Source organism: Serinus canaria, chromosome 1 (genome assembly GCF_022539315.1).
Source record: "Serinus canaria isolate serCan28SL12 chromosome 1, serCan2020, whole genome shotgun sequence".
Lineage (NCBI taxonomy): Eukaryota > Metazoa > Chordata > Aves > Passeriformes > Fringillidae > Serinus > Serinus canaria.
The window spans coordinates 74,935,432-74,952,893 of NC_066313.1; the positions used below are offsets into that span (position 1 = coordinate 74,935,432).

The 17,462-nt window shown below is 37.6% G+C and overlaps 1 protein-coding gene across 1 annotated transcript in view; it reads left to right on the forward strand.

The window, feature by feature from the left end:
• The window catches only part of IPO5 (importin 5), a 40,518-nt gene that overhangs the window by 21,063 nt on the left and 1,993 nt on the right, over positions 1-17,462 (forward strand). The window contains exons 10-25 of the mRNA XM_030234238.2: positions 1,364-1,470; positions 3,848-3,972; positions 4,062-4,151; positions 4,241-4,414; positions 4,627-4,845; positions 5,288-5,371; positions 6,086-6,218; positions 6,312-6,433; positions 6,948-7,044; positions 7,505-7,677; positions 8,113-8,224; positions 8,831-8,886; positions 11,102-11,224; positions 11,793-12,012; positions 14,889-15,117; positions 16,622-16,763. Coding sequence (XP_030090098.1) covers positions 1,364-1,470; positions 3,848-3,972; positions 4,062-4,151; positions 4,241-4,414; positions 4,627-4,845; positions 5,288-5,371; positions 6,086-6,218; positions 6,312-6,433; positions 6,948-7,044; positions 7,505-7,677; positions 8,113-8,224; positions 8,831-8,886; positions 11,102-11,224; positions 11,793-12,012; positions 14,889-15,117; positions 16,622-16,763 — 2,206 coding nt within the window. The remainder of the gene's footprint in view (positions 1-1,363; positions 1,471-3,847; positions 3,973-4,061; positions 4,152-4,240; positions 4,415-4,626; positions 4,846-5,287; positions 5,372-6,085; positions 6,219-6,311; positions 6,434-6,947; positions 7,045-7,504; positions 7,678-8,112; positions 8,225-8,830; positions 8,887-11,101; positions 11,225-11,792; positions 12,013-14,888; positions 15,118-16,621; positions 16,764-17,462) is intronic.

The window sequence follows — 17,462 nt, forward strand, 5'->3', positions numbered from 1 at the left end:
GAAATTTTTGTGCAGACCCAGAAGCAGGCTAATGATCATTGGGCTGCACCCTAGTTAGGGTGTGTTCAGATCTGATGAATGGGGATATGAGTCAGCCCACACAAAAGGAGCAGGGAATACTTTAGCATTTCCAGTTTTTTGTTGCTCCAGCTCCATTAAGGAGTGAAATTCTAAAGGAGGAAAAGATTAATCTGACTTCCTCTTTTCTTGTAAAAAGCCTTGCAAAGATTAGAGGGAGATGTGTGGCCATTTTTCTGAGATAAACTGTCTTTATTTCTTAAAACTGAATGTGTGAATTAATGGTGGGAAGAAAGCTCAAGGAATGAAATTTCAGCTGAAAGCTTCTGTTAACTTCAGTGAGCTTGCTCCACTTTAACCCTGTGTGCCCATGCTTCATTGTCATGCTGGTGATGTGTCTGTTTATTGGAACATGACCAATCTGAGGAACAAATACAATGCTGTCAATATCTTTTCACAATCACCTTTGTTCACAACATGTGAGTTTCTAGATTATTTATGGTTTGTAGTGAGACTTGAGGATTCAAGTATAGCAGTTTGAAGACTGCTTCTGGCCCAACTGATTGAAACTTTAAAGAAGGGGCAGATTGACCTTTGTGAACCATTACTCAGCTTTTTCATCATCATGGGTGTCCAGGATGGACTGTAATAACCTTGAGTTACCACACTCCCAGCCATATCCTGACTGTAACAGTAGTTATCTGTGTCCTGGAAACTTTCTTGCTTTTCTGGAGGGAATAATTCCATTGGGTGGAACAAATCACTTTGCATAGATAATGTTGGGCTATTCTAACTTCTGTAACTGGCCAAGAGTCACAAATTCCTCACCTGGACTGGATGTTTTCGGACTGACTGCCCGAGTCATTGACAAGAGACCATGCTGCTGAGTACAGCCATCCAAGAAAGGTCTCTTGTGTGCCAAAGTTTGAATTCTACTGGTTCACCTGAATCATAGCAAGTCTGAACTGGTTTATGCTCTCGTGACAAAAAGACAATGGCCAATATTATTGCTTCATCCATTGCAAATTTAGTTTCGGCTTTCTGGGTGTCTGTAACTGCTGTGAAGTTCAGTCTGTTTTGGGCCTAGTGCTAGTAAGACTCAAGTTTCTTTGATAGTAGACTTAATCAGAGGCCTGCAGATAACAAATGTTTCAGTGAATAGTAAATAACTATTTTGTGGCTGGTGTGTGTGTTTTTAGATGTGGATATGGTTCATTTACTTAAATAGGCTCATGTTTTCAGATGGTAAATTTTGAAGACTAGAACTGCAGGGAAGAGCTCTCTGTTGGACTGCTTGTTTTATTGTAGATCTCAAACCACTGATATTTGTGTAATCAATATTTAGCAATGCAGTGGCTGGTGAGAGTGCTCTGGACAGGATGGCATGTGGCCTTGGAGGAAAACTTGTTTTGCCTATGATTAAAGAACATATTATGCAAATGCTTCAGAATCGTAAGTAACTACATTTTATTTTGCTGTTTTTTGACAATTCTATGCTTTCCAGGAACTTCAATCCATCTTAAGTCTTTTTGTTTAGCTACTTGATTTGTTATTATACATTTTCACTTTTGATGTCAGCAGCAAAAACTGTAAATGCTGTGAACTTGAAAGTTTATGCTTTCTCTTGGACTGATTTAATAAACTTACATACAGTGCATTACAACATTTTTTCTGGTACATGGACAGCTGAGCAGAGATGTCATAAAACCAATTTTTTTTAAACACTGGGAATTACATAAAAATAAGGGAAGAGTTGAGGTTTTTCTATTTCAGAATAGTCTCTCTAAATCTGTAAACAGACCCTCACAGTACCTTAACTTTGTCTAAAGTGCCACCTGTTTTTCTGTAGCTCAGTGTTTTTGCTTCACAGAAGTGCTGCATTTAAGTGAAATTTTAATATGTTACCATTAGTAGAGGAAAACTTGTTGGTTTTTTCCCCCTGGAATTTGATGGACAGAGGTCATTGGTAGGCCGTCTGTCTATTTGGTATGCTGATTTTAATACTTGTTTCATGAGGTGTTTCTGTATATTCTTATTGGTTGTTTTGTATGCTTCTTTTCCTCTTGAAATACCTGTAATGCCAGCTCAGCCAACATTACAAAAAAATACTGTGCGTTGCTTTCACATGCTTTCACTTGACCTGTGGTTTGAGCCTTTGGAGTAGAAGATAACACTGAAGTTCTGGGTACTATTTCTGCCTTCTTGGTTTAAAACCCAGTCCAGAACAGGCTGTTAGCATTTTGGGTATGGAACAGAGGGCTATGCAAGGTAGCACCTGCTTTGTGTGAACACATAAAAAGTCTGTTTGGAATTAAAAGTTTTTTCTGTAAACAAAGTTTTATTAATGAAATGAGCTAACCTGACTCATTGTTGGTAGCTTCTAGGCTGACAGCTAGCTAATTTTGTAGTACATTCAGAGAAGTGTGGAGTCTAATAATCACTGAAGGCCTGACTCCTGTTAAAGGGGAGGTCATGCAATTCGTGCCTGATGCTTGTTTCCTTATGGGTCAGAGCAGTCCATATCCATTAATACACTTTGGAGAAGGGAAATGCAGAAGGTGTTGTTTGGATTGGAAGCTCTCACTGGTAGGGACAGAGGAAAGATAAAGACACGTGGATTAAAATGTTGACAGTACTCTCAGAAGTCAAACTTTTCCTTCTCCTATCCCCTCTTTCTTACAATTATTTATTTAAATAATAATTTAAGACTTTAGAGTTTCGATTGGGTGGCCAGATGGTCCAAAGAAGATTGTGTTTCGTTTTGTAGATTCATTAATTCCGAGTTTGGAATACTTGCTAACAGTAATGCAGTGGGAGTCATGAGGTGTAGGCTTAACTAGGAACATCTAATGAACTGAAATAGTGCAAAACAAAATGCTGCTTTTCTGTTGTGCCTTCTGTCAAGATGATACTTCATTACGTGCTGGTCAGACAGAAGCTTGAGTGTCAAGATTCTACTGCTCTGAGCTGTGATGTTCTTGATTTCAGGAATGTAATTTGTTATTAGCAAGAACGAAATATTGCACTGTTTTGGGAGATAAGTTCTGTAGCATGCCTTTCTCACAGGTCATTTGGTAAACCTGTTTATTCTGTTTATTCCTTTGGTTTTCTCTTCTGTAATCTCAATGATTTCTAGCATAGAGAAAGATTTTTGTAAAAAAGAAATTGGAATTTATCATATGTTGTGCAAAAAAAAAAAAAAAAAAAAAGAAAAAGAGAGAGAGGGGCATAGAAGATTAATTTTAACGGTACCCAAATAAGCTAATATGGCTTGGAGGTGGGGAAAGTTTACATCATAAGTTGTAAACTTATTGCTGTTCCTACAGCCTTGAGAAGACTGCTGAAAAGTTTAATACCAATCATTTATTTGCTTTAAATTCAGATATTGTTTGAGTCATTAGACCTTTTTCTTGAGGAAGGTATAGGCTTTTGTGATGATACTAAAACAGAAAAAAGATGGGGGAGAGGGAAATAAAAATACTAAAAATACTGTCCTGATGCTTGCCTGGTCAGCTCATTTAATTAAAAATGCGGTTTCCAGGTATTAGTACTATGTATGTACTTGTATCAGCAGTTAAGAATTCTTTCTTCTAGGTCTGGATTTGGCCTGGATTAGACACTCAATTTTTTGTGCATCTCTGGAAGTATGTATGAGGAAAAGAGAAAAGTATTTAACAAATCAAGTAGATTAATTAACTTCCCTTCCATCTCCTGTTCTTCACTCTGCCTCCTCCTGTGTCCCCCAGCCCCTGCAAAGATAAGGTGATTCATGTTTGTGGTTCTTGGTAGTTTCCAAAATGAGTAACACTTCATTTTTACTCTTCTGTAGCTGACTGGAAGTACAGGCATGCTGGCTTGATGGCACTCTCTGCCATTGGAGAAGGTTGCCACCAACAGATGGAGGGAATTTTAAATGAAATAGTTAATTTTGTTTTGCTATTCCTTCAGGATCCTGTGAGTATTGTTCTAGTAATTATTTCAAAATGTTTTCATTTCTGCTCCTGTGACTGCATGTTAACTGTTTGAGGGAAATACTTTTTCAGCATCCCAGAGTAAGATATGCCGCTTGTAACGCTGTTGGACAAATGGCAACTGACTTTGCACCCGGATTTCAAAAGAAATTTCATGAGAAGGCAAGTAGTAGAGTGGTAGGTATAAAATGTGGTAAAATTATGTCCCCTTCAGAAATTTGTTGTCTGAAAAAGGAATATTTCTTTTTCAGGTGATAGGAGCTCTTCTACAAACCATGGAGGATCAAGGCAGCCAGCGTGTTCAAGCCCATGCAGCTGCAGCACTCATAAACTTCACTGAAGATTGTCCCAAGTCACTGCTTATTCCATATTTGGATAATCTAGTGAAGCATCTTCATTCCATTATGGTGATAAAATTGCAAGAGGTATAATACACTGAACAAATTGTTTGATGGAGGGTAACCTTGTCACGTAAGCAGAATAAGTATAGCTGAACTAAGACCTTAGAAATGAGCCAGATGTTGGTCTAAACTGACGAGAATTAGTATATGTGCAAAAGCAGATTTTTACATTTGGCATGCTTTTAAGTAAAATGTGTGCTTTTAAAATATAACACTTTATTCTTCTTCTTTCCAAGTTGATACAGAAAGGCACTAAGCTAGTTCTGGAGCAAGTTGTGACTTCAATTGCATCAGTTGCAGATACAGTGGAGGAGAAGTTTGTTCCCTACTATGACTTATTTATGCCCTCCTTAAAACACATTGTTGAAAATGCTGTTCAGAAGGAATTGAGACTTCTGCGAGGCAAGACTATTGAATGCATCAGTCTAATTGGTCTTGCTGTTGGCAAAGAAAAGGTAAGCTTAGATTTTTTATAATGGTCTAAATAAAATTGTTAATGCCTTTAGTTTTTAGTGGTATTAGCACTGAATTAATATAATCACTTGTTAAACATACAGCTATATTGTTGCTGATTTCTGTGCTTGTCTTTGTTTCCATTTCTGAGGTGACTGTGTTGCTTAGGTTCACAAATTTGCAATGGAATCTTTTTGTAGCTTAACTGAAAAATGTTGAAAGCAAGAATTTTTTCTTCCTTTGAGTTGTTTTTTTTTTTTTTGCCTTAAGAAAAATGACACAGCATTATATTTAGGCAGTGTCAGGGGCAAAATGAATGCAGTTCAAAGGGAACTTAGTTTTGTATGCAGATGCCTGAAAAAGTTTAATTTAAGGGAGCATTTAAGTCTCTGAGAAGTAGCATCTTAATTTGCCTTTAAAAACATAGTTGTTTCCTGTATCTAGTTCATGCAGGATGCATCAGATGTTATGCAGCTATTATTGAAGACACAAACAGACTTCAGTGATCTAGAAGATGATGATCCACAGGTATGTTGAAATTGTGTCTTTACATCTTGTTGGTATTAAAAACATTCCTTGTGTACATGATGTTTCTGCCCCCTCCCTGGCCTTTCAGGCTAATTGTCCAGCCTGTGTTACAAAACTTGACATTGAGATGGCCCTAGAATCTTTCACAGAAGTGTGGTCAGGAAATGAGACTTCCAGGACCTATATTTGCAGAAGAAATTTGAGCTTGCTGTTACCTTCTTATAAATAGATCAACAAGACTTGTTAAGCAGCTGTTCTAATGAGCAGAGAGCTATTTTAACTTGTATATTTGAAAACAAATACTCCTCTGAAAACATAGTACTGCACCCTTTTTTACTTTTTGCTCTATTTTACCATTTTCAGGAATGTGGCTTGGTAGTATTGTTTAAATCTGGGAAATATTTCAGAAAAAATATTATTTTTTAGAACAGGCACTTGCAATGTAATCATGAGTCTTATATTGTCACATTTTTACATGTATAGCAACTTTGATTGGAGGTGCTGTCAAGGTTTTACTAGACTTGGGATGTCTTTTGATGATGCATTTTTATGTGGATTACATATTGGATTACTTCTCTTTGAAATAAGCTTTATGGACTGCTGACAAATTATTTTCAAAAGTTCTATTGTGTAATGCGTTTCTTTTATGCCTTCCTTTTAAGTAAGCAGTAAAATAAAATGTGGGACATGAAAATTCTGCCTTCTCTTTTCTAGATTTCTTACATGATCTCTGCATGGGCCAGAATGTGTAAAATTCTTGGAAAGGAATTTCAGCAGTACCTTCCTGTTGTCATGGGACCTTTAATGAAGACTGCATCCATTAAACCTGAAGTAGCTCTTTTAGACAGTAGGTTTAAGATGACGTTTTTCTTGAAAAGTTTGCTGAAATAAATGATTTTGTTGCACTTTTAGATTATTTTTCCTTCCTTCTGTATAACAGCACAAGATATGGAGAATATGAGTGATGATGATGGTTGGGAATTTGTAAGCATAGGTGATCAGCAGAGTTTTGGAATTAAAACTGCAGGCCTTGAAGAAAAAGCAACTGCATGCCAAATGCTGGTGAGTAATAAAATGGTTTTGGTGATCTATGTGTTTCTGGTCAGTCAAGTCTGAAGCCAAAATCTGTAATTAAAATATTCTTTTTTGTCTCACGTGAAAGAGTGTTTTGGGTGGTACTGCTTAGTTTTGATTACAGCACTTAGTTATGTGTGGTTTACTTGATTAAAGACAGTTTATTTACTTAGGAGCTTAAAATTTTTTAATGAACAGATGGTTTTCCTTTGCTAGCAAAACTTAACGAATTACACATGTTAAAAAGTAGTTCCTTTTTGCAAATATTGCTGGTTTGGAATTTGGTTTGAAAAATACATGCATGCCCTATGAGTGAGAACTCATGCTGCTATCAGGGTTTCTCAAATTACCACTGTTGAGGGAAAGGGAAATGTATTATTACACGTTTTTTAAAATAAACTAAAAAAACCTTCACTTTTAACAATCTCCCTCTCACCTTTACATAGTTGAAAAATATAAGTATTATCCCTTAAAAGAGGCATATATGTGCTCTATTTTTCAGGTTTGCTATGCAAAAGAGCTGAAAGAAGGATTTGTGGAATACACAGAGCAAGTTGTAAAGCTGATGGTTCCATTGTTGAAATTCTATTTCCATGATGATATCCTATTAACAAATACCACTATGAAAACGGAAACTTAGAATCAAGATTGTGCTTGCTCTTTTCCTAAATGAATTGAAAGTGTTAGTGTTAAAACAGCCTGTGACTTATAGCAGAAATGGTTTCAGAGAATGTTGGTTTACACATCCTATTTTAGGCAATGTATTCCTACTTTTCCCCCTAGTTTCTTTTTAAATAAGCAATCAGTAGAAAAAGCAATGTTTGTTTAACAAAGCAGAAGAGAACTTGAACAGCTTTTCTGTCATGGCTTGAACCACTTCTTAAAATCAGACAGTGTAATTTTCCTGTGATTTAATCTATATATAATTTAAAAATCAAATGCATGGATTGTAATGAAATGAGTTTCAGGTAGAAAACCAAGAATTTCATCATGGTGGTGGGATCTTAAATGCTAAGCACTTTGTTGTTGTTGATTGCTGTATTTCCTTAATAATGGCACGTGTCCGAGTGGCAGCCGCAGAGTCAATGCCCCTCCTGCTTGAATGTGCCAGGGTTCGTGGGCCGGAGTACCTCACGCAGATGTGGCACTTCATGTGTGATGCTCTCATCAAAGCCATTGGGACAGAGCCAGAGTCTGATGTCCTCTCAGAAATAATGCATTCTTTTGCAAAGGTAACATTCTTACCAATTTCATGGCATTATTGTTTGTAGCTTTTTGAAATAAGAAGGGACATGTTGGGTGTTCCTTTAAATTCCTTGAATAAATGCAAGGCTTTCTCTAGAGGAAATTTGTTGTGACTATAAATGTTGTTATAGGTGATGGAAAAAAGCTGTATTTTTTTGCAAGAATACCAAAGTATTAACCTAAAGCAGTTACCAAAATTTTTCATTTTAACCATGAGCAACTGAAATTACGGGTATGAAATGTACAGTGGTACTGTGCCTTACTTGTATAATTTGAGCATTGATTACAGTATGACTGTTCTTCTAGTATTATTCCTGCTAGTAATCCAGAGCATGTATTAATATTCTTTGTGTGCTTAGATTTCATTAAGAATGCTCATGTTAAACTTTAAAGCCAAAAAACTGGTTGTTTTATTTTACAAGTGCATTGAGGTAATGGGAGATGGATGCCTTAACAACGAACACTTTGAAGAACTTGGAGGAATACTCAAAGAAAAACTAGAAGAGCACTTTAAAAATCAAGAATTAAGACAGGGTAAGTTAACACAAATCCTATTAACATGGGGTCTGGCTGTTCTTTAAAGCAGAATTTCTAATTATTTCTGAACACAAAGAAAAAAAACGTTTCGATTTCATTGATTTGTATATTTATGTAAAGTAATTGGACTGTGAACCAACAGAATCCATGAGTTGTATTTGTAAGCTCTTGCAGGATGAAGATGGCATCATTTTCAGCAATACTGTAGTTTAATCAAAAGTTAATGGACAGATTTACTTGAAAGATAGTGCAGATCTATGGTGTTATCATTTCCATGGGGTTTTTCATCTGAAGTCTGCAGTTTTCTCAAAGCAGTAGTAGTTTTTTGTATCTAAGCACTTTTCTTGAGTTGTCTTTGTGGACAAGCTGGTGTGTTTGTTTTTATTTCATGTGAATTTTTACACATTCTTAAACTGGACTATACTGTACTTCTTCCTTTTCTGTGCAAGTTTTTTGAATCTTCTTAAAAATGGAAAATTCCTGTGGCATCTTCAGCTACTGTTTCCTGTTTTCTAAATTTGTTTCTGCATATTTTTTCCCTTTCACAGGCTTCTTATGCACTTATAGAAAGGCAGTGGTTTAATTTTTTTTCTTTTAATTTAGTGAAAAGACAAGATGAAGACTATGATGAGCAAGTTGAAGAGTCATTACAAGATGAAGTAAGTTAGTTTGCAGAATTTTTCTGCTCTACAAGCACCAGGATGGAAATATTGCAAAAGTATAAAAGTATGCTTTTGACTCATTTAGGGCGTAGTGCATTCTCAGAATTATTTTTTTCTTAGAAGAATCTTATTACCATAGTCCTTCAAGGCAGTAAGAAATGGGTCACACTACATTTGTGAATTAGAAAATATGAAAGGTTTCCTTGTCTGATATGCTGAAGTAAGAAGTTCAGTATATAGCTTTTTATTTTCTTCATCTGCTCAAACAATTCTTGGATGACATTAACACTGATACAGATTTGACAGCAGAGTGCTTAATTACAGAATAAGCTGAGTTGGAAGGGACCCACAAGGATCATCGACCCTACTCCTGCCTTATTACAGGGCACTCCAAGAGTTACACCATGTGCCTGAGAGCATTGTCCAAATACTTCTTGAGCTCTGGCAGGCTGGTGTTTTGGCCACTTCCCTGGGGAGCCTGTTCCAGGACCCAGCCACCCTCTGGGAACAGAACCTTTTTCTAATACCCAACCTAAACCTTTCCTGACCCAACTTAAGGCCATTCCTTTTGGTCCTGTCACTGGTCACCAGAGAGAAGAAATCAACGCCTGCCCTTCCTCTTGCCCCAGTGAGGAAGTTGTAGACTGCAATGAGGTCATCCCTTAGGTCTAGGCTTGCTGACTAGCTTTTTCTTTGAGCCTTGCAAGCTGGGTAACTCTTTACCTTGGGCCTCCATACCTCTGATCCCAAGACATCTGGTGTGTCATGTCAGGAGCCTGTCTCAAAAAGAATAGCCCAAAACCAGAAAAGGACAGCAGGATAAGCAGCTGCCATCATGTGTTTGCTTATGAGAGAATACCAAAGTGACTACTTAACTACTTACACACAAGTGTACCAAAGTGAGTTAATAGTTTAAAGTGGAGGTGATTGTGGAAGAGATACAATAATTTTATTAAATCATTATTGTATAAAGAGAGAGTAATAATGAATGCTGCTGCTGCTTATAACATGAGACAAAGGATGCTCAGTAAATTTAAGAAAAAAGAAGTTTTTTTGCTGCACAATGCAGGTATGAAACTTGATCACATGAGTTTAACCTGTATGCAGACTCCAGAAATCATACCCATATGTAAATACTGTCTTAAATAACAGTGGGGTTCTTGACCCTCTTTTTAGGCTTTTTAGAATTAGGCCAGCATTCAAGACGATATATTTTTGTTGCCTCCAAGACCTTTTTAATTCCTCTGTGTCACTCTGTACTGAGAGAAAATGCAAGCATGCAGCAGTTTCAGAAAAGCTGAGTCCCCACTCTGCAACAGAGTTGCAAGGCATTTTTAAAAATGTTCTCATGTTTGCTGATTGTTCTGTAAAGACTGGATAAAGGCTTGTCTGCATTACTCCGTGAAAGGAGGTGTGGGATGAAGACATCACTTGCCATATGGACAGAATTAACAAATGAGTAACATTTGGATATACACCTTTGGTCTCAGTGTATGTTCATGTAGCCCTTACCTCAAGGCAGTAGAAACATAAGAAGCACAGAAGTCATGAAAGTTCAAACAGTAGTTTCAGATCCAGCCCTCACTTCAGCAATAACTACATGGCTGATTTGGTAGAGAGCAGAAGGCACACACTAAGCAAGTGTTACACTCCCCTCCCCAAGCATCTGTTATCAGCTGTTGGTCAGCAGGCAGTACCAGGCTAGATGGACCTTGTGGTGTGCTGGAGCAGTTCTCTACCTCTTAATGTCATTGTGTGCATGTTCCAGGGTTCCTGCTTGAGCTGTGCCTTGATGATGCAGAAATTTGCTCGCTTCGCTAGGAAGGGTTTAAATATCCAGTTGTGGGAAGCTGCCTGTTGCACAAGAAATAGTTACTAGTCTGTCACCAGAAGGTGAGAAAGGTGAAGGTCACTAGGGACCAGAAACTAGCTCTACTGTTTCCCCTGCCTGTTCAAGTATAAACTGATTAAAAGGACCATACTGAGTACAATAGAAGTATGGCACGGGGTTTGGAACTAGATGATTTTTAAGGTGCCTTCCAACCCAAACCATTTTCTTATTCTGTCATTCTGCAGTTGGACAAAGAATTGAAAATTAGTGAACTTGGAAAAAAAAGGTTTTACAAAAGAGTCATAAATCAAGCAGTTCACATAACTTCCACTCCATTAAAGATTGTTAGTCTTCATGTGAATTTTATCCTTTTCCTTTCAGGATGACAGTGATGTTTATATTTTGACTAAAGTGTCGGATATTTTGCACTCAATATTCAGTAGTTACAAGGAGAAGGTACTGCCGTGGTTTGAAAGGTTACTTCCGCTAATTGTCAACCTAATAGTAAGTACCTTGTCTTCCTTTAATTTAAATTTAGTTATTTTTTCTGATGAGTTAATATACTTTCCCTGCTGAAGTCTTAGAGAACTTGGTAGATAGAATGTACCAATTACTGTTTTAAAAATTGAAGGTTTATGCTAGATCAAGGATGAAGTTGTTACCCCCCCCCCACGCTTTCTGAGCAGGGTCGCTGCTGTGCTCCTTTAAATCTGTGTGGCAAGACCCAGGATCACTGACACACACAACTGTTTTGAGAAATTTAATTTCCTTGAGACTGTCCAGTATCTCAAAAATGGATTTCTAGAGGAGGGACAAAAAAGTATCACAGACTCGTGGGGAAAAATTGAGACTGATCCATGTAATGGAGTGTGAAACAGAGGTGCAAAGATAGACACCTGGATCTTGTTTGGTTCAGGGTATTGCTGGAACGATTGCTACCACAAATTACATGGTTCTAGGATTGAATTCAACCCATGAAGATTTTAACAAAAGTATTAGACCACTGTTCCTGTGATTGTTGTTGATATACAAGAATTCAAGGTGTCTGAGCTGTTGTCTGTTTGTGCCGCAGTGTCCGCACCGGCCGTGGCCAGACCGGCAGTGGGGGCTGTGCATTTTTGACGATGTGGTGGAGCATTGCAGCCCCGCCTCTTTCAAGTACGCCGAGTACTTCCTGCGGCCCATGCTGGAGGCGGTGTGTGACAGCAGCCCCGAGGTCCGGCAGGCGGCTGCCTACGGAGTGGGAGTGATAGCGCAGTTCGGCGGGGACAGCTACCGGCCCGTCTGCCCAGGTACTGAGCCTGGGGCTGGGCGGGAGAAATGGAAATGGCTCGCCTTTTGAGTGGTGAGCTCTGTTCCCCTTGGCAGGGCAGCAGATTGCCACTATTACCTATGTCATAGACCGGTGATGGATTGAGTGATGAAGTGCCTGAGTTCCTCAGGCTTTTTTTGTTGTTCTGCTTAGTAGCATTTCTGTCGCAGCACTGACTGCTTAGCAAACTTGATTTACATGTTCTTTTTTAAAATATGATCTGGCATGCAAATGTTAATTTCATAAAAACCTTTTATTTGATACACAGCTGTCTCATAGATGCTTTCTACTAATATTGAAGTGGTTACATACTAATGCAAAAGTCTTTGGATGTCTGGAAAAACTACACAAGAGACATATATTAAGGAGTAGCCTAGAATACAACTTGTGTGGCTCTCTGCTTTCTCATTATATAAAAAGGAGCCTGATTTCTGTAAAGTAAGAAGTGAAATGTATGTGAGAGTACTTATCAGAAACACTTTGCTTTCTTTCTGAATGTTTCAAATTACTTTGAAACTTCAAATTCATCCTAAATTTAAAGAAATTATTTTCTGCTTGCACTCTTCTAGCCAGTCATCAAAGTTAATTTTGCATGCTAAGTAGCATCCCTTATGAAAGTTTTTTTTCCTTTCTTTTTAAGAAAATATATACTTATCTAAGTATGTATTTAAAATATGTATTTCACATTAATAGTAAATGAAAGCTGAAATAGATGATGTAAGAAAATAAGAATCATCTGATAGGGATTGACACAAATCTTGCCTACATCAATCAGGGCTGTAATTTTCATTGTTAATGTCACTGTTACATGATAACAATCAGGATAAGGTGTCTTTTTAAAAAGAAAAGGAAAAGCAGTGTGGGAGGCCTTGCAATGAATCATTAAGAGCATGAAAATTCAGAATTGTCTAGACAGTTCTGATTTTTAAATTTTTTTGAGCTTTTTATCATTTGTTGAAGTCTTAATTTTATTTTTCATTAATTACACTTTATCTTACCCCATTTAAACTTTGTAAAATCTTTGATGTTTCTCTTTGTACTTGGACAAATAATCCTGGATTATGCCCAGACACCTGGCCTCTCCTTAAGTTGAATTTTAGATAAAATAAACTTTCACCTTTACAGTATACAGTTTATTAGCAGACACCTCAAAAGTATTCTAAATCCTTTTGTGCATACATGAAAGAACTTTGTGATTCATTTTAGTAGATGAAGATATGCTGTGATTAGAAACAAATCCATGTCATGAGACACGGATTATTGTTATTGTTATCTACCCCAGAGGTTTTGCTGTATCTCTGAAAAATATCATGTCTGTGGGCTTTTATTTGTAACTTATTTTCTTTACTGGCTGATGTATAGCACTGGCATATTGTTCTTTTGCAAGTTGGAAGAGTATGTAAATACTCTTCAGAAAAAGCAGAGTTATTGATACAAGCTTTTTTGGCAGTCAGTTTAAAAAGTCCAGGAATATAGCAAGAACTTGTAAATGGCATGTGAGTTACCTCATGAAACAAATGTCACAAAAAACACATTTTGTAAAGGGCAAAGAATGGATGGAAAAAAAAAATGGAAAAATGGATGGAAGGAAAAACTACAGCAAAACAAGTCACTTTCACGACGGAGATACAAGGTTACAATTGATGCAACTGTCAAGGTTGCTTCTGTTATGTTGGTGGAAGAATATAATTAGCTGTTCTCTGTGAAAATTGTATCAATCAACTGCATGGATTTCTTCCTAAGTCACATCAGTGGCCTCAAAACTGGGTGGTGCCAGATATCAGAGCAGTCAGTCCTTGGAGAAAAGCTTAGCATTGTAGAAGATGAGTCTTCCGTTGTCAAAAGGCTTTTTTAAGGTTTATCTAACACAGTATCTATGTGAGAATGCATCTGTTTTATAGACAAGATGAAAACTTGTCTGGTAGGCTGTAGGGAGAAAATTATGCTGATTCATTTTCATGCCCTCCTAATTTTACAGTTGCAAGGACACACATACCTACAGAGTCATTCATTAGTATTAGTGAGTGGGATACAGATGAGAAGAGATTTAGCTTCAGCAGCCATGAAAACCTGAGGTATAAAATGCAGGCTCATTTGTCCTGGACATTGTAGACCTCTCTGAAACAAACTCTGCTGTGGAGAATAGCCCAGCATCATTATCCTGCATTCAGTATACATAAGCTAGCAGGTCTAATGTTTCTGTGTTTCTGTAATGTTTAACAGCTTTTCCATAGCTGCTTAATTCTTCAAAAATCCAATGCAGTGGGCTTAATATAGAAAATGGATTGTGCATTCTTTAACTGCAAAGCTTCTACTTACTCATCAAAATTCAGAAATGAGAGATCTTACTCTTCCTCAGTAATTAGAGTTATTTTGAGGTGTTCTTTCTGTACAATTCCATAACCTGCTTACTGTGCTGATAGAGAATTTCACAGATTTAGTATTTTATTTTTAGCAGAAGAACACAAGGACAATTGTTCCTGCTTGCATGTAGCATGCTCAGAAGCCTTCATGGACACTAGCAGCTAAAAATATGACATTAATGTTCTTTAAGAAGGGTGTGTGTGGTTACCCACATGACTGTTTAAAAAAATATAATTGCTATTAACCTGGGAAGAAAACTGGCATATTTCCTCCATTGAAAGACATTTCCTTTCCTTGATTTTTATTATCTAAATTATGCCAAGTTTATTCACCAGGTGAGATTACTCCTATGACCTTTCCCTAGGGCACCTTTTAGTGGTGGGAGGTGTGTATGTGTACATTCTTACATATTTTTATATACAGATGTGTGATAATAATAAAGTATAGCTTGATTGTGCAGTTAAACTTTATTCTTGTGTTTTTAACAATTAGAGGCACTTCCATTGCTGGTGAGAGTCATTCAGTCACCAGATGCCAAAGCCAAAGAGAATGTCAATGCAACAGAAAACTGCATTTCAGCAATAGGAAAGATAATGAAGTTCAAGCCTGACTGTATAAATGTTGAAGAAGTCCTTCCACACTGGTTATCATGGCTTCCACTTCATGAAGACAAAGAAGAAGCTGTTCATACTTTCAATTATCTGTGTGACTTACTTGAGAGGTAAGGCAAAGTCTTCACACTAATGCAGAAAGTAAGCCTGTTTGCATGTTCTTTCCTTGCCCTCTTTTTCCAAAACTGAGAAACTATGAGGTTAATCTACATATGGTTTAGAGAAGATAATTAGAAATTATCAGAACTGAGCCTTCCCTGATGTTATTTCTGCTTTTTTAAACAGTAACTGTTCTTGTCCTAACAGCTGGAAAAAAAAATCTTGGCTGCTTTATATATCCTTAATGACAAAGGATCTGGAGAAAACTTTTACAGAAAATTTCAGGAAAACTTTTTGATACTCTGCTTACATATAAGAACCAGTAACTGATCAGGTTTTTTCTCTTAAAAGTAGCACACATGCTCTTGCAGCCTTCTTTTAAGTAGTTTTGCACCCTTTTGCTTTCCAACAAAGTGAAGTATAAAGCAGAAAAATAATATGAAAAAATTCATTGTACAGTACTATCTCCTTTAATAATTATTTTAGCTATCATTGAAAGCATCTTAACTCACAGGTTATTCTTTGGGTTTGTGCTCCCTCCTGTAGGTAAAATGAAAGGAAAACAGCAAACAGTTATTCTAGTGTGATGCACTTCATAAATGAGTGAAAAAATGTAGCCTCTGAGGTGTTATGTAGTAAACATATTCTGGCTGGCACTGTATTACATCTTAGGAGAAAGATATAAGGGAAGTAACTTAGATTTCTTACAATCTTTTCTGTTTTGTGCATACCTTGTATCTCTGGGTGATTTATTAAGGCAGAGTCTCAAAATGGCAACTGAGGTCCCTAGACTGATAATAGAGCAGTGAGATACAGATGAGAGACACCATAGTAATGCTGCCAGGTGCATGTGAACAGGAACATAGAAATTGAGAATTGCAGTACCAGCTCACTTCTGTGCCCACGTCTGCGCAGGTGGCTCAGCCTGGCTACCTGTTTCTCTGGAGCTCTGCCAGTCCTACATTCACAGCCTCTGCATTCCAGCAGTGGTAGGTGGCCGGGCTGGAAGTAGATCATGTGTTCCACACAGATTCCTGATTGCTAATACTCCACTCCAGCATTTGGCTGGGAAAGAGGGAGCAGAACTGCTTGCTTGCTGTGTCATGGAGAGTGCTGGCAGAGAGCTGAAGTTACCGTCACTCTTGACGCCAGTAACACAACGTCCTGGGAGGCACAGAGAGAGGAACAAGTCCTTTCAAGCAGGGTATTTCTGCCACGCTATTTACACTTCCATCTGCATGGAACTCAGCCGTTCTGTAAAGTTCAGAACTTCTTCCTGATAAAGTTTAGGCTGAGTAAAGAATCAGCTGGTTAAATATTAACAGAACATGCTGTCAGCAGGCAACAAAGCTGTGCATACTTATTCAGCTCTGTGAAACTTAAACCTAAATAAGCAGCTTCAGAATAAGATCATTCAAAACCACTTCGCTTACGTGTAAAATGTTTACATTATTTTGAGATAAACATTTACATTATTTTTAGATTAATTCCTTTGCCATATGTCTTTTGTAACAGCAATAACCCAATTGTCCTCGGTCCCAACAATTCCAACCTTCCCAGAATACTGGGTATAATTGCAGATGGTGAAATCCACGAAGCTATCAAACGCGAAGATCCATGTACCAAGCGGCTGGCTAACGTTGTTCGCCAAGTACAGGTAAACAAATGCTTGCTTGAGGATAAAGGGAACATTTACAATCTTCTTGCAGAAGGAGCTAAACTGTTAAACCAATTTTGAGAGCCTTATCTCCTTAGAGAGTAATGGTTCAACCAGTGATCTTAGAGATCCTTTGATGTCCCTTGAATGATTAATGATAAAACTTGGTGACATTTGCACTTGAATAAAATAACTGTAACTTTCATGCAGTGAGATGGTTAATATGTGAGCCAATATTAGTTTTTGTGGGGGTCTTTTCTGAGTCAGAAATCAGAATCTGGAGAGATATCTGCATGTCCTTTTATCAGTGAACTGTACTTGAGGATTTGATCCAAGATGTGGTTCTTGTAAGGGTCACCAGCATCCTGTAGTGACTTTCTAGTACAGTAGCAACTTGGGTTCTTTGTTAGAGAACAAGTGCAAACCACAAGTTATTTTACTACTGCCCTTTTCAGTCCTGTGCAAATATAGGTGGCTGTTAGATATTTTCCCTGCCTTTGGGGAACTGCTGTAAGTTCACTTCCTTTATGCCATAATGCCTCACTTAATGATGATGGGGATGTCCAAACAGTGCATCTCTTATCACTTACAGCACTGTAGTGCTCATAGTGCAGACCTGCTCCAGAGCCAAATGTTGTTGGGTGGATGTTGTACTAATGAGAGAAAGGTGCCTGGCAAGTATCTTGCTCATAAAAAAGG